Here is a 24,103-nt window from a genome sequence, read left to right on the forward strand (position 1 = left end):
TACCCTCTCTTATTATAACTTAAGTATAACTAAGAAAGTATAGATCCTAGTTTCACATTTTCATAGTGAAATTTTACATTAGGTTCAGATGCAAAGTGAAAACAATAAAAGTAGAAGTAGACGTTTTCAAAAGACACTGGGAGAAGAAAGTAGGATGGATGGAGAGAATGGTGGGGAATCCGCACCAGCTGCCTAGATGGGATGGTTCCTCCTTCATGCTTTTCTAGATGAGTCATTCTGATGGCAGCTAGGAGATCCCCAGGAGCTGGCATGTCTTCCCTGGGCTTCAAACCCAGATCTGTCTACCTTTTGTCTGTGCTGTTTCTCCTACACCACACTATTAAGTCTATGGAATAAATGAATGAGTGGATGGAAGATATAAATAGGAGGGTGGGTAACTACCAGTGGGTAGTGTTACTGAGGGAGAGTATTCCCTCCTTGTTTAAATGGTTTCTGCACTTGAAGTTTGCAAAGCTCTTCCCTCCCAACAGCCTCTGCTGTGGTAGGATGACTCAGCACAAGAATTAAGGCAGCGAGAAACACAGCTCCCTGGATCCTTCTCCCCAAGAGGCCAACATTGTGTGATCTGAGGTTTGCTCAGGGAGATACTGGCCCACAAATACTCTTCAGCCTACCAAACAACCTGAGATGCCAAAACAGGGCGCTATTCCTAGAAACTTCTCGTAGAAATACAAATGCCCCAAGTTAGCTAGGTAATATATCAAGCTAGTTTTAGTTATCGAAACTCTGAATTTGGATTAGGTTTTTTTTGGTGGGGGGAGGCGGTTAGCTAGTCTAACAAACTTTAAGGAAGTTTCACAGGCTCACGGTACTGACACGAGATGAGTTTTGTGGGGAAGTTAGACTGCTTGGAGTCTGGAAAGGCAGATTCCAGGAGGGGAACAGTCAAGGGATATTTGGGGGTTAAATATCCTACTCATATGACTTAACCTCAGCCACTTTGGTTTTGTCATTTGAAAAAAGAGGATTCTAACACTGAGAAAGAACTGGATTGCTGTATGGATGATATGAGGCAGTGCATATAAAGTGCTTAGCCCAATTGTGGGGACTCAGTAAACTATTATAATAAATTAAATTGTTATTACAATACACCACAGGTTTCTGGAAGGTCCAAGGCCCTAGCAGTCTTTTCCAGACATCTCAATGTCAATTCAGAATGACTAGTTCACGGTGCATGGTTCCTTCTGTACAGAGTTGGTTGTGTGGGCAAGCCTGCATAAATGTGAAAATCATGGAACAAATGAGGAAACACATCTCTTCACATCTCCTTTAGCACTTTATCGCTCTGATATCATGGCTCACTTTCTGTCTTGTAATAAGGTATTTCTATATTTGTCTTAGAAACAGGCTTAATGTCCGATTCATTTTTGTGTCTTATGCAGTTCCAGCAAGGTGCTGAATGGTATATAGCATCATTTGTTCTATGGTGTTCACATTACTATTACAGTGCATTTCTGGCTGGTTACCGTGGCTCTCGCACCTGTAATCCTAGCACTTTGGAGGCTCAGGTGGGAAGATCACTTGAGCCGAGGGGGTTCCAGGTTGTAGTGAGCTGTAATTCCACCCCTGCCATCCAGCATGGGCAACAGAGCAAGACCCCGTCTCTAAGAAAAAAAAAAAAAGTACATTCCTTTGATTTAAATGAATAAGAAGGAATTCTCTATTGAATATGGTCAGTGATAACCATTTATCAATGAAAGAGCTATTTGGTTTTCAATCCAGTGGGTGTGGACGTGACAAAGGGAGGTTTCTAGCCATGTATTAACTTTTTAGCCAGTCTAAACAGTTTTTCTGTGACTGACCATGAAGAATAAAATGACAAAATTTCTGGCTTAGTTTCCCAGGGTTATCTTATTAATAATATTAGAAATGTTAAAAATAAGACTGTCTAATTGCCCACCAAGGACTACCTCTAAGTGAGGCACTGTGGTTAAGAGGCTGGGCTCTGGAGTCTGAATTCTGGCTTTCTGGATTACCAGCCAAATGGCAATGGGCAGGTTAGGCAGTGCAACATCAGGGGACAGCATCTGCAGTGCATGGTGCATGAGTGGTATCTGCTGAAGTTACACAGGAGTGGGGGCCTGGGTAGGCCTTTATTTTCTCATTTATAAAATAGAAAAACTCGTACCTTGATGGCAGGATTAATTGAGTTAAGGTCTGTAAAGCACACAGCACAGTGCTGGCATAGTCGGTGCTTAATCCAGTTAGCTACTGCAATTATTGATAGTGGAAAAAGGAAACTATAAGAGTGATGCTGAAGGAGTAGTCCATTCATCTAAAATATTATTTAGAGAAATACTGAATCTCTGTTACAGTTTAGTTAATTGGATTGAAAGAAATACTGAGATTAATGAAGTATCCTGGCCTTTATATTTTTTTCTATAAAACATGGTCTTTTGCAAAACGTGTATTCTATTTAATGTAGAAATGAAGAAGTACTTGTGCTTTTGTAAGAAAGTAACCTGGGTTTTCTGGATATGAAGTTATTGACTTTCAGTTATTTGAGAATCATTTATTGGTGTCTGTAGTACCAAGGGTTCTGGGCTAGACAGAAGTGCTGTGTCTAAGTCCTCTTCACCAATTCCATCTTTTGTTTTATTTTAGGTTGTTCATGATGCTAACACACTTTACATTTTTGCACCTAGTCCACAAAGCAGGGACCTGTGGGTGAAGAAGTTAAAAGAAGGTAAAACTCAATGAAATATTACTCTGTATATAATTTTAGGAGATGTAATATTGTTATCATTAAGACAGAAATACAGCTAATGTATCTGTTGCATTTGTAATCTCTTAATCTACAGTAAGTGTTTCTCCAAGGATATGCTGTTGTTGTAAGTTATACCAGCATATTGAAGATAACTTTCCTTTTTAAAATCTGATTTTTTTCTAGTAGCATATAGTTTCTAAGAAAAGCACGCTCTCATTTAATGTGTAATATATCTGAAGGTGATAAAGCGCAAGCTTTTATGATAACAGAATTTGGTGTTTTCTTGTTTTTTTTTTGAGACAGAGTTTCACTCTGTCACCCAGGCTGGAGTGCAGTGGTGTGATCTCGGCTCACTGCAATCTCCGCCTCCTGGGTTCAAGCGATTCTCCTGCCTCAGCCTCCTAAGTAGCTAGGATTACAGGCACCCACCACCATGCCCGGCTAATTTTTGTATTTTTAGTAGGGACAGGGTTTCACCATGTTGGCCAGGCTGGCCTTGAACTCCCGACCTCAGGTGATCTGCCCACCTCGGCCTCCCAAAGTGTTGGGATTATAGACATGAGCCACTGCACCCGGCCCAGGATTTGGTATTTTCTAACAAAGTGCCCATGTAGTCAATATTTGGTGTGGATGGAATGACATATTCATGAAGGGTTTAAATGGATAATTTGTCCTGCATAGTCCTCATTGCTTCTCCTGAAGAACAAAATGGTGGCAGGTTGACTTTTGCATTTATCCATCATTGGTGTAGCAGCAGTCATTTCTGCTAACAAGGGTGCTTCACACACAAAAAAAGAAGAGGTCAAAGAGAACTATAGAGCTTTTCTGAATGCTGAGTCCTGTGATCTAAGGGCGTTCTTATAGTAAACATAGTGTCCAAGAAATAAGTAATGATCGACACTGTTATTTATGAAACATTCTGTAGTTGCTTTTGTATTTCACTATTAATTACTATATCTGTGAATTACAGAAATAAAGAACAACAATAATATTATGATTAAATATCATCCTAAATTCTGGACAGATGGAAGTTATCAGTGTTGTAGACAAACTGAAAAATTAGCACCCGGATGTGAAAAATACAATCTTTTTGAGAGTAGTAAGTATTCATTTTATTCCATAATTATATTGTGCTTAGAATGAACATATTATTGGTATGGTAAGAAAGTGACATGGTTTTGATTAAGTACAGCACACTTTCTAGTACAGTGAAAATGTAGGGTAGGTGTGTTTTGTAAGAAAAATTATATTTAGTTACAGTGAGACCTTCTCGTGGAATCAGAAGGTCTATTTTGGGAAGCTTTTATCACAATATTGAATCTTGTTCAAAATGAATCCATTGAAAGTGTGAGCCTAATGTGGCACTGTCAGCAGCTTTGAAAAGCATTAATGTTCTTCAACAAATAAACCAAGATGTGGAGCTAGAAACCTCATGTAGCAGTGCATCCACAGTCTGATTAGGGCTGTTCTCATTTTGATGGGGTATAGCAGTATGGATTTCAGTAGTGGCTTCAGTCTGTTAGAACAGTAACATGTCATAATGATACTCACATGTAAATGTTGAGATGAACAATGTCTAAGGTTAATTTTGACACCTAAAACCTTTATAAATCCTGGGAATGAGAGACCCTTAGTCATAAGCTAAAAATACATGGAGATTGTTAAGTTACTAGTGCTGTAGTAGGACACCCATAGTAATGATTGGATATACCGTTTCCTGCTGGTGCCATGCAGAATGCTCACTGGGTCCATCAGAACTGACAGAGCTTCTGGATATGAGCAGAACTACTACTTGGCAGGGATGCTGTATTATGAACAAGGCCAGATCAGATGACCTTCTCAGTCCATCTAGCCCTCAGTTCTATGAGTCCTGGCACCCTGATTCTCTTGGGATATCCTCACATTAACTTAGCACATTAAAGAGGAAGTCCAAGTTTCTAAGGCTGTTATTGTTCCTTTTTTTTTTTTTTAATGTCTTAAGGTTTGGTATTAGTGAATGCACAGTCTGACCTGCTGTAAAAAGGGACCCAAAAGTTACAGTGACTTAAACTAGGGAGAAATTTATTTCAGTCTCATGTAATAACCCAGAGGTGAAAGGTGGGTGACCTGGGGCTGGGGATATTCCTGCAGTGGTTCCTCTGGTTGCTCCAGCTCTAGCAGTCTCTGTCTTCCTGGAAGCAGAAAGAAGGGGGTCAAGGATGCCCATGGGGAATCCTTTTAGGGATGAGATCTAAAAATGGCACACCCCATTTGTACACAGAATCCTTTGATTAGAATTTGGTCCCATTGCCACACCTAGCTGGGAAACATTCTTTATCTTGGGTAGCCATGTGTCAGCCAAAACTCTAGGACTGTGGACTGTAGAGGAATGGACAGCCAAAGCTGATTAATTTCTCAGTGTTGTCATGATTTCAATGTTTGATTCCATGAGCATTATTGAGTGCCCAGTTTATGCAGTGGTAGGAATACAAAGAACTGGCCTGGCTTCAATCCCTGTGGCATTTATTGTGCGTTCAGAAAGGCAGAAATACAGCTATAATAGCAGTTTTTAATTCTGTTCTAGAATGGAGATACAAGCAGCATACACCAGAGTTGGTCAGAGTGTGCTGCTTGTCTATGTGTTAACTTCCACTTTTCCTTAAAACTACCCATATCTTATTTTTATCAATTATTGGTAGATAGCATTTTAACCTGTTTTTGTTGTTGGCATTTTCAGGTATAAGAAAAGCACTACCTCCAGCACCAGAAACAAAGAAGGTAGGTGGTCTTTAGCTTTTGATAGTTAATCTTTACATTTTAAGCCTTTAAGTCTTAAGTTTTGGTAGTGTTTGTGACTTACTGAGTATGCGGTTTATTCATTGATGTGACACAATTTTCCCCTAGGATCGTCTCAGAAGCAGATGTGCTGTAGCTTATTTCAATTTTTTGTGGTGTCAAATAATACCAATTTAATTGTATGAGATTTTATCATTGGAGATCCTGTTATCATCTGGCATTTTGCCTCTATTTTCACTTAAAGAGTTGTATTAAGAGGAGTGGGATTTAGATAAATATTTCAGTCTTAAGACCACAGTGTGACAAAGAAGTGACTTCACTGATATAATGATATGCCTTTCAGGAGTGGGGTATAGTGGAGGAAACATGCACTTTGGACTCATTCAAGACTTGATCTGATATGAGTGACTTTGAGTGGGTTAATTAAATCATTGTTACCTTAGTTATGAAACAGGAATTATAATACTCTTCTTCATGAGAGTTTGTTGGATTATAGTAAGTAGACTTGAAGTTTCTACTTTATTCTGTGGTGATGTATGACTCATTTAGTGTTTTGATTCATGATCAGTTTCATATAGAAGACTAAACTTTCAAATGTTCTCTTCCTTGTCTAGCGAAGGCCTCCCCCACCAATTCCACTAGAAGAAGAAGATAATAGTGAAGAAATCGTTGTAGCCATGTATGATTTCCAAGCAGCAGAAGGACATGATCTCAGATTAGAGAGAGGCCTAGAGTATCTCATTTTAGAAAAGAATGATGCTCATTGGTGGAGAGCAAGAGATAAATATGGGTAAGTATTCCCTCTATGTGTGTGACATGCAGTGGGTAGGTGGGAGTCAAGTGTTGAGTGAGAAGTAGATAAGTCGTAACTATCGTGTAATGAGACTAATTTCACCAGCCATAAATGGAAGCACACCTTATTACTTTGTAGTAACACAGTCCTTTCTTAGTGGTCACTCAGTAAATGCAAATTGATCAATCACTTCTTTTCAAAAGTTAGAATACATTGGTCTCTTTCTCATCTGATACATGTTTAATGTGATTATTTTGACCTTGAGGGAAATTAAATTTTATATTTTGTCCCCACCTGCCATAAGTAAGTAATCTTAGATTTTTCTAAGAGTTTATTGTAACTTTTTTCTTAGACTCTCTCTCTATATATATACGTATGTGTATGTGCGTGTGTGTATGCATACACATACACAGTATAATGAAGCCTCTTCTCACTTCTTTCTCTCTCTCCATGAATATATGGAGGAATAAGAGAATATATATATATGTATATGTGTGTGTCTATATGTGTGTATATGTGTTTGTGTATGTATATATAAAATATATATATGTACATGCAGGAAATTAAACAGCAAGCTTTTTTTGTACAAGTTAATTTAGGATTTAAAGAAAACAGTCCTTTCAACCCTATCATTGATAAATATATGGGCAGATAGGGGTAACTGTAGGGGATGAGTATCTTGCAGGCTTCATAAGCAAACTGTGTATCCTGTGTTTACCTCTGCAGTGCAATCCCACTTATACTCTGAGTTCCAGTGGATGAGAAGAGGAGAACTTTTTGTCCTGCCAGAGCACACTCTTCTTCCACCTGCCCTCTCACCTCCCAGCCCCAGCCCCAATTTCAAGTCACTGTTCCTCAGTTCACTTCTGGAGAAGCAGTGGAAACCTCTAGTTTAGGCGGGGTCCTTTTCTTCTGCTTGATTCCTAGGCATGGTGCATATATGAGTGCTGTTTTGCTGTGCATTATTAACTTATTTGCAACTCTTACCCTTTTATTCCATGTTTACAGGAAGGTTGTCACTGCTTCTCTTTATCGGATGCTGTATAAGATTGATTTCTATTTTTAATTTTTTTTTGTTGTAGAAATTTTCAAGCATCCAAAAAGTATACAATAGTATAATAGAATCTCTTTTTGCTTGACTTCAAAAATTACCAACATTTTGCCAGTCTAATCCTTCCATTTTTTTCTAGAATATTTAAAAGTAAATTCAAGTCATCATGTTATTTCACTCCTAAATCTAAATTCTAAAGACTTAAAAAAAACACCACCATGTCATTATCATTCTTAATAACAGTATTTTAAATAAGATCATCTGTAGACTTTCCCTTAATATTTTTGTACCTGGAGGAAGAGTACAAATGAAAATCCACATAACATATATCTAAGTATTTAGGAGTTATAAATCAAGCTAGCAAACTTTATCCTCCAACTTGACAAATACCCTTTCATAGTGACAAGAAAGGCACGGTTTGGATTTAGAGCTCTGTGCCAGAATGTTGCAGTGCATGGAAAGCTGGCTCTGGGGGCTACCTCTCTTCTTTCTTCCCTCCTGCCCTGGCTCTATCTCTCATGTACCATATGGATCTTCCAGCCTGTACACCCACACTCTTACTGCGTGGCTTGCAAAAGCTACCCCGCATCATGGCCACACCTTCAGCCTCAGTGAAAGGGAATGCACATGGCCAGCCAGCACAATTTGTTTTTTAGAAGATGGACCCAGTAGAAGGCCCATGTAGACCTTGGAAATGAGCAGGGAGTTCTGGGGTCCTAGTTAACCAGAAAGGAGCATGGGAACACAGGTCAGAGGGAACACGCACTTTTGCAGAGCTCTCAAAAGTGTGGGGTTAGAGCAAGAGCTTCTCTGGCCCAGGTCTAAGGATGGAACCAATTATGTAATTCCAGTTTCCCCGATTAGCTCTAATACTTATTTTTACTGTTGGTTTATTCAAATCAGGACCCACACACTGCATTTTGGTTAATATATCTCTTATGTTTCTCTTATTCTACATTTTTGATTTATTGATGAAAGCAGGTCATTTAACACTAAAATGAGCCATAATCTAGATGAAACGGATTGTTTTCTTGTGGTGTCACTTAATAAGCCTGTGTTTCTTGTATTTCTTGTGAACTGGCGAGTAGAGCTAGAGGCTTGATCACATTAGAAGGTGATCTCTGGATGTCCTACTTTTAGTAATGCTAAGATTGCTTAGTGGTTCAGGTGTCAGACTTGTTCCTCTGTCATAAAGTTCTTCATTGGTGTTTACCCTAATGATTTGGGGGTTCATTAATGATTCTTTCTTAGAGTCATTATTTCATTAGGGGTTACAAAATGGTGATTTCCTAATTTTGTCATTCCATCTGCATTTAGTAGTTCTCTAAAGAAGAACTGCCTCATCTACCAGTTCATTTAGTTCATGAAGGAAAGGAAAGATGAAATTTGGATTCTTAAACTTTTACTAGTTTTCAGAATAATGAGTTGATGACTGAGCTTTCTCTAGTGATAACAATGGTAACCAACAGTTTATTTTTAGTGTTATTATGGATACTTATATATTTGGTTCCAATCCATTGCCACCATTATTCTCTTTGCTTGAATTGGCCAAATTAGGTCGATGGTGGCTGTCTTTGGTAGAGGATCCTGTTAGTTTTTCTTTCCTACTTTCTGGCTCAATGAAATGGCTCAAGTTATCTTGTATTTATTTTTCTGGCCAAACTTACAATTTGACATTTTTCTTTTCTTTTCTTTTTCTTTCTTTTTTTTGAGATGGAGTCTCATTCTGTCTCGCAGGCTGGAGTGCTGGAGTGCAGTGGCGTGATCTCGGCTCATTTCAACCTCCGCCTCCTAGGTTCAAGTGATTCTTGTGCCTCGGCCTCCCAAGTAGCTGGAATTATAGGCATGTTCCACCACGCCCAGCTAATTTTTGTATTTTTTAGTAGAGATAGGGTTTCGCCATGTTGGCCAGGCGGGTCTTGAATTCCTGGCCTCAAGTGATCTGCTTGCCTTGGCCTCCTAAAGTGCTGGGCTTACAGGCGTGAGCCACTGCACCTGGACACAATTTGACATTTTTCTAAGGAGGACTGGCTCCTTTTAGTCACAAATGGTATTTAGAGACAGTGGCAATGCTAAGATTTTAACTGCTGCTGGATTGCCGTTCCTTCTGGGCCTTTCTCAGTGCAACAGAGCTACCTGTATGCACACATTTGTGTGTGTGTGTGTGTGTGTGTGTATTATGAGTTCTTACTAATACTTTAAATTCAAATTTAAGATTATAAGGTTTCTACTCAATTTTTAAGTTTTATATGTATATCTGTTTTCTTATGCTGAAAACCTTAGCTCCTACTTACATAAGAGTGCATCTTAAATTGTGATGTGTGTGAAAGTCATTTGGGGTAAAATCAGACATTTTTTGACCTCACATAGGTCTTCTCAGTTCACATTTATTGGGTTATGACCCAAGAATTTGCTGTTTTAACAGGTGCCCCAAATGATACTGACCAAAAGGCCAGGAATTATCCTTTGTGAAACTATTCTATAAGAACTATTGAGGTATTAGAGTGGTGGGTATTTTTAATCCAACACTTTGACTTTTCTCAAGCAATGGTTTCTTTAACACATATCACCAAAACTGTGAATTCTGGAGAAGTATTGTGGAATGTTGGAGGAGCACAGGAGCTAGTCACAAGTCCAGAGTTTGAGTTCTGGCCCTGTTGCTGGCTAACTTTAGGACCTTTGGGGAAAAAAATCCTATAATCTTTCTAAGCTTTAGTTTCCCCACCAGAAAATAGGTACAATAATGCCTGCCTACCGCAGAATTTTTATGGAGACCAAAAGTGAAAGTACTTTGTAAAATGTCAAGTGAATTACAGATACTGAATTTTGGGGGGTCAGCTAGTCTTTCTTATAAGCTTTAAGCAATGTCATGCTTTATTTCAAAAGGCAATAATCTTTCTTTCTTTCAATAACCTCCCAGTAAAGTAAGTTTACCTAAAGTATTTTTCTTATTTCTAGGAATGAAGGATATATCCCAAGTAATTACGTAACGGGAAAGAAATCAAACAACTTAGATCAATATGAGTAAGTAAATGTTTATTTTGTGAATGTGGAAAATCAGAAACTTTTCATTTTCCTAATTATGTAAGGCATTTTGAAGATTAATGGATATCTTTCATGATTCTTTGAAGGGGGTGCTAAAATATCCTTAACTCAATTGCCTGATGCGGTAAAAGACTGAGAATTAATCTCTATAATATATTTTTCCTGAAGGTACTGTGTGAATGGAGTTACATAGGCTTATGTACATAAATTACATAAGCATAATTGAATTGATTTGAAATAAATCACAGATTAGCTGACTTTGAAATACAGATCATGTCCATTCATTCAGGACATAAGCAGAACAGTTTCCAGAGTGGAAATGTTAATGAGAAAAAATTACTGAAATTAATTAGAGTTGACCTTTGTCAGCATTAGTATATTTCCTTTCAATATTTTTACTATTTTTGAAAAGATAGAATCATGCTTATTTCCTCATACACTTTAATATTCTTTGAAAACATTTTCCTAGCTACATTTTATTTCATTTGATCATAAATTTATTAAATATTTACTGAGATCTTAGCATGTATCAAGCATTATGTATGGCCTTAGAGACATAACCAGGCAGATGGCACGTGGATGTCCAATAATTTATGTAATCATTTCCTTATTTGTGTGGTTTAGGTTGTTTTAGGTACCTTTGCTATATTTAAAAAAAAAATGGGATAACGTCTTGTTTCTTATCTTAAACTGGATCTCTAAAATCTATGTGCTGGGCTACAGGCTGTACGTGAACATTGTTAGGGTTCCCAACGCATGCTGTCAAATTGCTTTCCAGATAACTTGTATTATTTATATACCCACTAGCAGTGTGTGGCCAAGTTTTAACGTGAGGCTCATATACATTGAACGCTCTTTTATGGTCATTCTGAGGTGGTGTATTGATGCTTCATTCACTTCCTTAAAAACAATAGCAACAACAAGCTGTTCCTCTCTTCATGTCACTTGCTGTACCATAAGTGTACCTTAACATCTAGGAAAGGGTTAACAAGTTCAAAAAGCCACAGCGCTCAGTGGGTGTGATCTCTCAAAGTAATTTTAGAAGTAGAAGAGAGTATAAACAATGTATAAATAAAGTAGCATTTCTGCCCTTAAGTCAAATAGATTTTTGGAAAAATTATAAAATCCTTAGAATTAGGGAAGATGCTAAAAGGTGAAAACTTGGGCCTGGTTTTAAAGCGATAGCATGGAGAACTGATTGAATTTGGGGAAAGAGGATGCTTGGAAGCCAGATAATCCTTATCTAAATATGAGAACTCCTTTTATGACTCATGTGATTTCAGTTGAGGTTTTTCAATATTGAAGTTTATGATTCATGGCCTTGAGTGTTTCAAATGTACCTTAATTTGGAAATTTTCTCTCTTCCAAGAAATTTTCTTCCTCTGCATAACTCTGTACTTCAGCCTCCAGCGTGGGAGTGCCACTGCATTCTGTTCAGAGGCCAGGGAATCCACATGGCCTTTGTACCATGCCCAGTAGATGACCAAGGGGAAACCTGTTCCCATGTGGGCAGGCAGAGACCCTATTCTGTCTTCCTACTCCATGTTCTGTTTTGTTTTGTTTTGGCCAAAGCCCACCCTGTAACACAATTGTATTAGTCAGGGTTCTCTAGAGGGACAGAACTAATAGGATAGATGTATATATAAAAGGGAGTTTATTAAGGAGTACTGACTCACGATCACAAGCTGAGGTCCCATAATAGGCCGTCTGCAAGCTGAGGGGAAAGGAAGGCAGTCTGAGTCCCAAAGCTGAAGAACTTGGAGTCCAATGTTCGAGGGCAGGAAGCATCCAGTACGGGAGAAGGATGTAGGCCAGAAGACTAAACCAGTCTAGTCTTTCCAAGTTCTTCTGCCTGCCTTTATTCTGGTTGTGCTGGCAGCTGATTAGATTGTGCGCATCCAGATTGAGGGTGGGTCTGCCTTTCCCAGTCCACTGACCCAAATGTTAATCTCCTTTGGCAACACCCTCATGGACACACCCAGGAGCGATACTTTGCATCCTTCAATCCAATCAAGTTGACACTCAATATTAACCATCACAACAACTTAAATGTTCTCAAGTATTAAAAAAAAAAAAAGCCTCTGGCAGCTGTGGAGTGAATAGTTCTCTTTGCTTGGGCCCAGGAGGAATCCCAGGCCACAGACTGTCACTGGGCTGAACTCAGGATTTCCAGGCCCGCAGCTCCTAGTGTTATCAGTAACCTAGTTCTAACTTCCTTACCCAGTCAACAGTGTAGGGAGGAGAAGATCGGAGAGATCAGTGCTGGAAAAGAAAGCAGATTCATTGTGATGGTTAATAACAGGATGTTCTTGGTGGAAAGATGGTAAAGGGAGAAGGTGACAGAAATGAAAGGGCCCTTAGGACTGGAAAAAGCTTAGGATAAAGGCTTTGAGTGGGTGGCATAGTTAGAAGGGCAGAATTAGAGAACAAGCTAAGATGTATAACTGGTTGGTTTTATGTTTTTCCTTTGTTTCTACCTCTTGTCTTCTTTTCATGATTTATTCTCACCCATTCTCACCAAGAAGCTTGGCAAGGGTCTGACCTTTCCGGGTTAAAAGATGAAATGCCCTCAAACCTCTTCTTTCCTTATTGACACTGCTATTTTGGGGTAACTAGCTAATCTGAAAAACTAATTCACATTAGGGATTTAATATCTAAGAAGAATCTGACAAATGACCTACAAATTCAGGGCCTAATTTCTAGATGTATAGTTCCTTCATCAAAAGGTATTAGCCTCTAATAAAGCTTTTCTGTGGCATGCTTTTTTTTTTTTAAATCCCTACTTTTCAACCCGCTGCTTTTGAATTAATTCCTCCCTTCCTCCCTTCCTCCCTCCCTCCCTCCCTCCCTCCCTTCCTCCCTTCCTCCCTTCCTCCCTCCCTCTCTCCCTCCCTCCCTCCCTCTCTCCCTCCCTCCCTCTCTCCCTCCCTCTCTCCCTCCCTCTCTCCCTCCCTCCCTCTGTCTCTCTTTCTCTCTTTCTCTTTCTTTCTTCTTTTCTTTTCTTTCTTTCTTTCTTTTTTTTTTTCTGGAGACAGAGTCTTACTCTGTCACCCAGGCTGGAGTGCAGTGGTGCGATCTCAGCTCACTGCAACCTCTGCCTCCCAGGTTCAAGCGATTCTCCTGCCTCAACCTCCTGGGTAGCTGGGATTACAGGTGCCCACTACCACACCCAGCTCATTTTTGTATTTTTAGTAGAGACAGAGTTTCAATATGTTGGCCAGGCTGGCCTCAAACTCTTGACCTGAAGTGATCCACTGGCCTTGGCCTCCCAAAGTGCTGGCATTACAGACGTGAGCCACCTCCCCTGGCCAAAGGTTTTTCTTTCAATTGTTGGGCCCTCTTTCTCCTGTCTCTGGACTGCTGCGCTGGCAACATGGTTGTTCCCAGCATTGGAATTAGGCTTGGGTGTGTGTTCTACTTCAGGACCCCATTGATTAGCATAACAGTAGGCAAATTTTAACCTCTTAGAATCAGTTTTCTCATCTTTAAAAGGTCAATAGGAACCATTTTAGCACTGCACAGGCTTTGAGACCAGACCTTTGGTTCAGTTTTTGGCTTTGCTGTTTCCCAGCTGTATGCCCTTGAGATATATTTTGCTTCTCTGTTTCTCAGTTTTTTCATTTGCAAAACAGTGGTGATAATACCACTTAACCTCCTAAGAGTTGTGAGGATGAAATGAGGTAATAAATGTAACGTGCTTAGAGCAGCACCTGACTGCTGTGGCTTGGATCTGGAGACCTTGCCAAGTCTCATGTTGAAATTTGACCCCTAATTTTGGAGCAGGGGCCTGGGGGAAGATGTTTGGATTATGGAGGTAGAGATCTCCCCCATGATGAATGGCTTGGTACCATTCTCAAGGAAGTGAGTTCTCACTCTTAGTTCCCACAAGAACTGGTTGTTGAAAAAAGCCTGGGCTTGGCACAGTGGCTCACGCCTGTAATCCCAATACTTTGGGTGCTGAGGTGGGCAGATTGCTTGAGGTCAGTAGACCAGCCTGGCCAACATGGTGAAACCCCATTTCTACTAAAAATACAAAAAGTTAGCTGGGCGTGGTGGCGGGTGCCTGTAATCCCAGCTACTTGGGAGGCTGAGGCAGGAGAATCGCTTGAACCCAGGAGGGGCAGGTTGCCAAGATTGCGCCATTACACTCCAGCCTGGGCAACAAGTGTGAAACCCCATCTCAAAAAAAAAAAAAAAAAAATTAGCGTGGTGGCATGTAGTTGTAGTCCCAGCTACTTGGGAGGCTGAGGCAGGAGAACCACTTAAACCCAGGAGGTGGAGGTTGCAGTGAGCCGAGATCACGCCACTGCACTCCAGCCTGGGCGAAAGAGCAAGACTCTGTCCCAAAAAAATAAAGAAAAAAGAAAAGAGCCAGGTGCCTCTCTCTTCTCTTGCTTTCTCTGTCTTGCCATGTAATGTCTGCACGCCAGCTCCCTTCATCTTCGGACGTGAGTGGAAGCAGCCTGAGGCCTTTTTCAGATGCTGGTGCTGGCACCATGCTTCTTGTACAGCCTGCAGGACCATGAGCCAAATATACCTCTTCTCTTTATAAATTAGCCAGCCTCAGGTATTCCTTTATAGAGGTGTGTGGTATCTGTGTCACATTTTACCTGTGTGTATAGTTATTCCTGACAGGAGAATTCAGGGGAGCCTTTGTTGTCTTTTTTTTTTTTTTTTCTTGCCTGGAGATAGATAATCACAGGAGAGGAGAAAGAAGCCACCAAGAACTGAACTGTTAGAAAATCCCGACCATGAGTTAATTCATTTATTTATTTGTGTATGACTCCTTCCTCCTTTCTGTCTTTCAACAGACACTTAAAGGTCTGAATTGATATCCCAAAGAAGGGAACATCCTTTCCAGGGAACATCCTTTCCAGGGAACTTGCCAACACCATAAAAATGACCCCTCAGAACAGGATTTTCAAGAGCCTTCCTTTTGTGCAGTGGATTCCTTCTTTCCTCCTCCTTCTGAGGAGCTGGAAACAGTAGATGAGGAAGGGACCTCCTTCTTTTTCTGAGTATCTTATGTTTGGTTTCCTCTTGAGAGCTACAATTTAGCTTCATTGATTTCTTGTATCTGAACCCAAGATGAAACCACCTTTGTTTACTCTTATTGTGAAGATGGACTGGATCTTCTGTTTTTAATAACTTTCTTTCAGTCTCTCAAATCCTGCTACTTTATAATTCATAATTAAAGCTCCTTAGTTAATTTTTGTGAATGTTTTTGGCACTTGACAAATGTTTCTTTTATCAGTGGAAAAGCGTTAGGGTCAGAATTCTGTTCTCCTAATTTACTATATTTCTCAATTGCATTCAGAAATGTATTGATCACAACTGCAATTTTGTTGAACTTGGTCTCATTTTATAAAGCAGGATCCATGTAATGAGGTGTTTGCAATTCTGAGGCCTGGTTCAACACCTCCGATTCCAAATAAAATATCTAACAGTCTTTAGCTTGGATTGAGGCTGTAATTTGCATTTGGCTACTACATAAAAGAATCTGGACAGAAAAAGATCTTGTATTGTCTTTTTTGTTCTTTGTGTTTTTCCCTTCTTTAGTCAGGGAAGGCCTGTGTTTCCCTGTTTTAGGGTTTTTGCTGGGCCAAAAGCAGGTGCTGGTTCTCTTATGGAAGGCTGAAGCAGTACTGGGAAATTTAAATGTCCAGAGGAGCTGAGCTGATTTTATAACATTTGAATTCTCAGGGTATATGACTGTGGTGGAGAATTCTTTGCCAACAAGTAAGGATCTAACAAAATAAGTTTAAAACCAAAGACCGAAGAAAATTGTCTATGTTCTTCTAGCCTATTTGCTTAAATCACATGGAGGGATTGATTATGCTGGGGAAAGTAGAGAGAGGCGAGTATCTCTGAGGATGAGGTGGTTAATAACAGTATCAAGAAAAGGGCTTTCCAAAGGATAAGAAGAGGTACAGGGCCAGGCATGGTGGCTCATGCCTGTAATCCCAGGATTTTGGAAAGCCAAGGTGGGCAGATCCTTTGAGGCCAGGAGTTCGAGACCAGCCTGGCCAACACAGTGAAACCCTGTCTCTGCTAAAAATACAAAAATTAGCCGGGTGTGGTGGCGCATGCCTATAATTCCAACTACTCAGGAGGCTGAGGCAGGAAAATTGCTTGAACCTGGGAGGTGGAGTTTGCAGTGAGTTGAGATTTCACTACTGCACTTTAGTCTGGGTAATGGAGCAAGACTCTGTCTCAAAAAAAGAAGAAGTAGTGCAGATTGGCAGGGCCTTGGGATATGGCACAGGGTGGTGGAAAGATCTGGTGGGAGGGAAGACCAGCTGCTTGGTCATGGTAGACATTTCTACAATAGAGTCTTGGGCAACCACAGGGCTTGGGGTTCTGCTGGAAACCAGTAAGTCTGAAGACCCAGGAGGCCTGTGCTTATGTTTTGCCATTTCTTTTGTCACCTGGGACCTTTGTGAAATTCATTGAGGGAGCCTCCATTATGACTTGAGATGAAATCTGCTGCCATATTGATAGGAGGAGGGCTTGGAATAAGATTTAGTTTGAATTACAGACAATAATACAAAGGGACACTTCCTGCATGTTTTAGTCAGTGGAGTAAAATTCATTCTTGCCATGATTCTAGTAGTGAAAAATTAAAAATGATTTTTATGTTGAACAGTGAAGAAGAGCTTAAATAAATTATGACACATGCATACTATCATATGTAGACCTATATTGATTTGCAAAAATATCCTATAATGTTATATGAAAAATTCAGGTTATATTATAACCTATGTAGTTTGATCTCACTTTAATAAAACATAAGAATATGGGCATACATACATGTTTTCATAGAAATATAGGTAGAAAAAGTCTGGAAGTATATACATCAAAATTATTAGTTGTCTATTATTGAAATTATGAGTGATATCTTGTTCTTATTTGTTATTATTGATGAGCAGAATTACTTTATTAATTCTGAAAAGAATAAAATATATCCTAAAAACCTGAGGCCTGAAATGTATTGTTTTTTCTGTTCAGATGGTATTGCAGAAATATGAATAGAAGCAAGGCAGAGCAACTCCTCCGCAGTGAAGTAAGTGTTTGTACTTGTGGGTTTGGCTTAAGGGCAAATTAATTTTAATGAGTCCATAATAAGTAGTTCCACATATCTCTCTTTCTAAATGTGTTCAGCAGTGAGCAAGTCTATGCAAAACTATTCCCAGAGGCTGAGGGAGCTGAGAGGCTGAAGAAAGAGGCTGACAAATTCAGTTTCTAGAAATAAATATTTAACAGGGACTTACAAACAGAAGTAATCATGGGTGGCCTCAGGACAGTTATCCCCACACCTGCCCTCTGGACATTATTCTTTATATAGCAAACTTTTAGGGTGAAACATGTGCAGCTGGACATGTCTTCAGCCTTTCTTACCAACACACATGACCACTGGTGAGGTTAGATAAGCATCTTTATGAAAGCATTGTTTAAACACCTTGCTGCAGAACACCTTGATAAGTGGGGATCGAGCACTGGTCATCATTGCGGTTTCACTTCAAGGTTACGTCACTCTTGCCATGTAACAGGCTGTTTTCCTACACGCTCCACCTTGAAACTGGCCCTTACAATTTCATATGCCCAAAGCCTTGGTAAAATAACCAGTGTGGTTATTGTAGCAGTGGTGTCCCCAGTATGTCCTGTTACAAAAGAAAACATATTCTTATTGAACTTATGCAAGTAACTGTATTGCCACAAAATAAGAATACTCACAAATAGCTTCTAAATTTTGAAGAAATCAGGTAGAGAGAATAGTTAGTGCTTCAGTTTGGCTCTCAAAAGTATACTTTACTCAATTGCTGTAAGTTTTAAATAGTTCAAAACACACAAAAACATATTTTCTTGACTCTTCTTCAGAGTAGCAGTCTTCCGCACAGGATGTTGTCCATTCACCTTGGAACCGCCATCCACAAACCTAGCAACTCTTGGTAGGTCAGTTGAGAGCTGTTTATTGGGCACTGCAGAATCCAGCAGCTACTCACACAGTTCCAGAGTCAGTCTTTGGGTTAGAGAAGCCCCCTGCTCATGAGTGTCTCCTCCTTGCACCCACCAGATAGTGTGATCCTGTATCAACCATTTCCATTTTATGATGGAACTCTTTTAGATACTGCTGTCTCTATTAGAGTGTTCCTCTAACATCACCTGAAACAGCATGGACATTTCAGGTGTCAAGATCATTTTATATTCTTCAGTCATAGATGTAGATATAGTTAGCATCCATAGCAAGGCAGTAAATGCCCGTCTAGTAGAAGTTCTGTAGTCCAGAGTCCCAGTAGTTGTCACTGGGAGGTGCTAACTGGCTTTTGCCATAAGACCTACTAAACACGCAACAAAAGACTATCAAGTAGAAAATTTGTCCCTACCAGCATTCCAACTTCCTCTACGCTCTGAGCTTGGGCAGTTATACTGGCTCCCATTTATCATGTCCAGTTAATATTGCTTGAAAGGCAGATTTACATGCCCTCTGTTTTACAGTAGAAGAAACATTCCCTAGTCAGATACAATGTTCATTCCCATAAAACATTTAGATAAAGGAGACACAGCTACTTTACATAAAGCCTGTTCAAACATTCCAACTTTCATAGTCTTATAAACCCTTATGATTTTATGTTTTAGTCCTAGGAACTTCTTTTCTCTACCTCCAGAACATTTTACCCTCTGTTGTGCAAAAGGCTTTAGGTTCCCAGCAGGGGGTTGAGCCAAGGGACCCTGGCCCTTTTGTCAGTCTTTATCTTGATTAACCTGCTTCAGTTTTGCCCTGAAACAATTGTTGGTCAGCCTTGTCATTATAATCCCTGTCTTTTAGCTTTTTAAGTTTCTGCAGACTGGGGATATAGCAAACTAATTTTGGGCTCTTTAATGTTGGGGACCCAGCAGGGGCTTCTTTTAGTCCACACAACCTTCAATAGTGTTGTATTAAGACCCTTGTTTTAACCCCATAAATTTCCATTTTATTTATTTGATTTTTTTAATAACCATCCAAAGATTTCCTCCCTGCTGGGACAAGTTCCATGACCCTTTCCTTTCTTTTTCTTCATTCTCTTTCTACCCATTTAGTTTTATCTATATCATTTTTTTCCTTCATTTTGAAACAACCTTTAAATAACCTCTAAACTAGAAAAAATTACTTTTTCTTAAGCAAAAACCATATCCTATCTTTTATGTAGCTGTAGCCTTCTTCACCAAAAACTCATCTTCCTTTCTTTATACACTGTGTATATAGAATTGTTTCTCTTACATCTGCTAGTTTTAATTACATACACTAACTACTATTGTAATTCTTAGTAGTACTAATTTCCAGTAAAAAATCTAGGAAGTGATTAATTTTAATTAAGCTCACATGCAAGTCAAGCAAGTGTCAAGAAGGTCACAGAAGCAGCAGTTTTATGACCTTAATCAGAGACAACCTAAACCTGTCTGACCAGTAGGTCTAGGCAAAATGTCTGAATTAAATTCTGAAGATGTTTCTATTTTATTTTACCAACAATTTAAAAACTAGTTTCATTTACCAAAAGTTTTCTTAGATCACATAGAAATGTCACACACACATAACACATATAGACATATAGGCATACAGGCACACAGGAGCAAACCTTACAGCTTTCATAAAGAATTGTCACTGCCAGCTTTCAGATAGTTTTCATTTTCCCTTTTGTTAGCACAGCATACCCTGTAGCACTTTATTTTTCATCCTGAAAGTAAAAATTGCTTTATCAAGTCCCATGAAAACCTGAGCATAGATGGTTTACCTCATTCTTAATTCTTAGAGAAGCCCCTGGGGCTTTCCACTGACCACCACAAGGTTGTCCCTCCTGGTAAATTTCCTTCATTAGGCCAAACCTCTGTCACAGCCAGAATGATCCAGGCCATAAGGCTACAATTCCCTTGTGTATGCCTTGCATTATGAAGGCGTTGCTGCAGGGCTGGGTGGGTAGTAATGTCACTCATTTTTTTCTGCTTCATTCCTGGCTAGGGAAATACCATCACCCACTGTGTCCCACAGTTAGACCATCCATGCAGCCAGGGGTTCCCTAGGTAGTTGTTGTTGTTGTTGTTGTTTTTAACTCATTTATGCTGGAGGTTGCAAATTTTTTGTGTGTGAAAAATCAGACCTTGGTGATGACTTTGAGCAGTAGAATATAAATAACTCCCACAAGCTTAGTGTTCCAATAATGGAACACTAGGCATAAATGGGTTAAAGGCTAATCAAGTGACACAGTGGGAGTAGAGAAGGAAAAAAGAAATCTGTAACTGGTTGTCATCAATTAGTAGTAAACACTACTGTGCTAGGACCACCCAGTAGTTGGTTAAAGGTCTTTGCAATCTCTGAGTTCTGCAGCAGTGTATTCCCTGGCCGGGAGAGTCTCCTGTAGTGGCTCATCCTCATTTTCCTGCAACTGTTGCACTTTCACTTTCCTTAGCATGAGGGGCAAGCTTACTCTAATGCTTTCTTCCTGATTGATCATTTGCTCCCTTGACTTTTAGTACTTAAGTATTTCTTTTTTTTTTTTTGGCTTGAAGTTAGTTATTTTAAAATAATTTACATTGATATTACATAATGTCTTTTATAAATAAAGCATTAATAGATGTTTAATTCCATTTAGAAATAAATGTGCTGAAATTGCTATACCTTTAAAAAGAAATAAAATGAAAGGGTAAAATGTATAGAGGGAACTACTCTGTGCTGAGTAAGGGGACCTGGGTCTACCTGTGACTTTTCTAGTCTACTTTTTGCATCTGTAAGAAAAGGAGTTAGACTAGAAGATGATCTCTACAATTCTCTGCATTTCTGATTTAGTATTCTATTTAGTTATTGTTTCCAGCCTTTTAAACTCATGCTTTCTCATTTTACCTCCTGCTTATTATCATGCGTCAAGATTTTGTTGAGTGCTTGTTTTTGTAGTTGATGTTAAAAAAACAATAGTAGGTGACTTTGCTTGATAACTACACATAACCATGCCCACAGGATTCTTCCATGACTCTCTGGAGACCCTACAGTGAGAGGCAGATGTAGGGGAGTGAGTAGCTAAATGGCAGCCTGGGGACCAAATCCTGGCTCTGCTACTTACTAGCTGCATGACCTGGTGCAAATTACCCAGCCAGTTTTTCTGTTCTCATTTCCTTACCTGTGAAATAATGTGGGAATAACAATAGTACCTATGTAATAGGACTGTTTCAATGATTAAATAAATTAATATGCTAGAACATTAGAACAGAATAAATTTTCGATAAATAAGTGGGTTGCTGTTAGACTGTATTTATTTATTTATTTATTTATTTATTTATTTATTTATGATAGTATCTCTCTCTGTCTCCCAGGCTGGAGTGCAGTGGTGTGATCTCAGCTTACTGCAACCTCCACCTCCAGGATTCAAGTGATTCTCTTGCCTCAGCCTCCTGAGTAGCTGAGATTACAGGCGCGCACCACCACGCCTGACTAATTTTTAGTAAAGATGGGGTATTTTTAGTAGAGGTGGGGTTCTGCCATGTTGGCCAGGCTAGTTTTAAACTCACGACCTCAACTGATCTGCCTGCCTCGGCCTCCCAAGGTGCTGGGATTACAGGTATGAGCCGCTGTGTCCGGCCTCTGTTATACTTTTTACTGACCAATTACAATTATTATCCCTAATTGTTACCAGATATTTTTGTGGAGCCTTATTTATTTAATTCCATTGTTTTTCCTATCAAGAAGAGTACAATTTATTTTATTTTTCAACTAATAAAGGACACACTTTTCATTTTAAAGCAATTTAAATACTAGAGATTGATGGTAGTGTTACTGGACAGAGAGGTATTTGAGGTTCGTAGGGTCTATTTCTTGCTTTTCAGTTTGGAAGCTGAGAAAGATTTGACCTTTAGTGCTTTAGCATTGTTTCCAAGTATTGATTTTCTCTGTTTAAGTTACTTGTGCCTCCATCTCTCCTTTTGTAAAGGCTGATATTTGGCTGGGTGTGTTGGCTTACGCCTGTAATCCCAGCACTTTGGGAGATCAAGGCGGGTGGATCACTGGAGGTCAGAAGTTCGAAACCAAGCTGGCCAACGTGGTGAAACCCCGGCTCTACTGAAAATACAAATATTAGCTGGACATGGCGGTGCACACCTGTAATTCCAGCTACTCGGGAGGCTGAGGCAGGAGAACTGCTTGAACCCAGGAAGTGGAGATTGCAGGGAGCTGAGATCGCACCACTGCACTCCAGCCTGTGCAATAATGTGAGACTCTGTCTCAGAAAAAAAAGACCGATATGACTGATATTTAACTTCAACTTCTAGAGAATTAAGAATTTTTAAATTCATTCTTATAAAAAGCACTGAGACATTTTTAGGAAAATTCAGCGTGGATTGAAAATCATACTGAGTCAGGAATCAAAGCTTATAACAAATACAAAAAATGTATGAAATGAAACCCAATCATTAAGAAATACATTTTTCCATGACAGTTTTCCTACATGTCCAGGCCTTACAGGAATTGCAAAATCTTGTCTCTCAGTTCTGGAAGGGCACTGAGAGATTATCTGATTGAAATGTCTCACCATTCATGAGGATTTGTGATTGTGGGGAATTGAGTGTGATTTCTTTAACTACTCTCCTAGCGCAGTAATTTGAAGTACAAAGTCATGTGGGTGGGAGAAACCAAGGGGCCCTACTGGTAAGTTGTGCTTCTTAAAAGCATTTTTTTCTGGGAAAGAATAATAATCATAAAATTATAATATTAGGTTCTTTAGTCTCCTCCATGGCAATGCTATTAGTAATTAGAGTAAAAAAATTTTTTTCTGAACTTGGATTTTAGGATAAAGAAGGTGGTTTTATGGTAAGGGATTCCAGTCAACCAGGCTTGTACACAGTCTCCCTTTATACCAAGTTTGGAGGGTGAGTAATCCTGCCATTTTTTTTTTATAATTTAGAGTTTTTGTGTGAACTTCCTATGTAGTTTATATGGATTCCTAATTTTCATAAAAATATGCAGCATTTCACCATTAAAAAGAAAACCTGAACTTGATTTCTAAAGTGTATATACTGTTTTTTGTATTTATATTTTCAGTAATTTTCCTTATAGTTTTTCATATATATTTGTTGAGTATGGCTATAATAACTTTAGTAACATTCAACAAACATTTATAGTGAACTGTGCTGGTCACTAAGGATAAAAATATGAGCAAAGGAGGCAGAGACCCTGCCCACCAGTAGGTTAGTAGATGCTGCAGCCCAGTAACAGAGAGTGATGGTAGTAAGTGCCATGTGGGAGGGTAATGTGTGTGTGTGGCGGGTTTGGGGATGGGGGATGGTACATACACAGCCCAGGAACATCTTGAGTTAGTCATGAACGCTCTCCCAAGTGACATCCAGGCTGAGACCTGATAGGCGAGCAGGAAAAACTTGGAGGGAGGAGACGGAGTGTTTCTGACCCAGGAAATTGCCTGGACCTAGACGGGAGAGAGTATATGGTGAGTTCAAGGCACTGAAAAGTATGTTGTAGCTGCAGGTAGAATGGGAGCACAGAGTGAAGGGAGGAGAGAGAAGCCTCAGAGTTGAAGCAGAGGCGAGTTCATGTCAATGTCAGTGACTCTGAGCTTTACCCTAAGAGCAACAGGAGTCAGCTTGAAAGTATTTTTAGCAAGAGAGGACTAGAGAAGATCTGTGCTCTAGAAAGGTCCCTCAAGTTGAATATTTAAAAGTCTAATTTATTCACTAT

The 24,103-nt window shown here is 39.5% G+C and overlaps 1 protein-coding gene across 1 annotated transcript in view; it reads left to right on the forward strand.

Annotated features, from left to right (window-relative positions):
- TEC (tec protein tyrosine kinase) overlaps positions 1 to 24,103 on the forward strand; it is a 135,275-nt gene that overhangs the window by 94,027 nt on the left and 17,145 nt on the right. Inside the window, exons 4-10 of the mRNA XM_003816008.4 lie at positions 2,626 to 2,707; positions 3,699 to 3,827; positions 5,445 to 5,485; positions 6,118 to 6,293; positions 10,306 to 10,371; positions 17,401 to 17,455; positions 23,201 to 23,280. Of these exons, the coding sequence (XP_003816056.4) occupies positions 2,626 to 2,707; positions 3,699 to 3,827; positions 5,445 to 5,485; positions 6,118 to 6,293; positions 10,306 to 10,371; positions 17,401 to 17,455; positions 23,201 to 23,280 (629 nt within the window). The remainder of the gene's footprint in view (positions 1 to 2,625; positions 2,708 to 3,698; positions 3,828 to 5,444; positions 5,486 to 6,117; positions 6,294 to 10,305; positions 10,372 to 17,400; positions 17,456 to 23,200; positions 23,281 to 24,103) is intronic.

The sequence above is a fragment of the Pan paniscus genome, chromosome 3, assembly GCF_029289425.2.
Source record: "Pan paniscus chromosome 3, NHGRI_mPanPan1-v2.0_pri, whole genome shotgun sequence".
Lineage (NCBI taxonomy): Eukaryota > Metazoa > Chordata > Mammalia > Primates > Hominidae > Pan > Pan paniscus.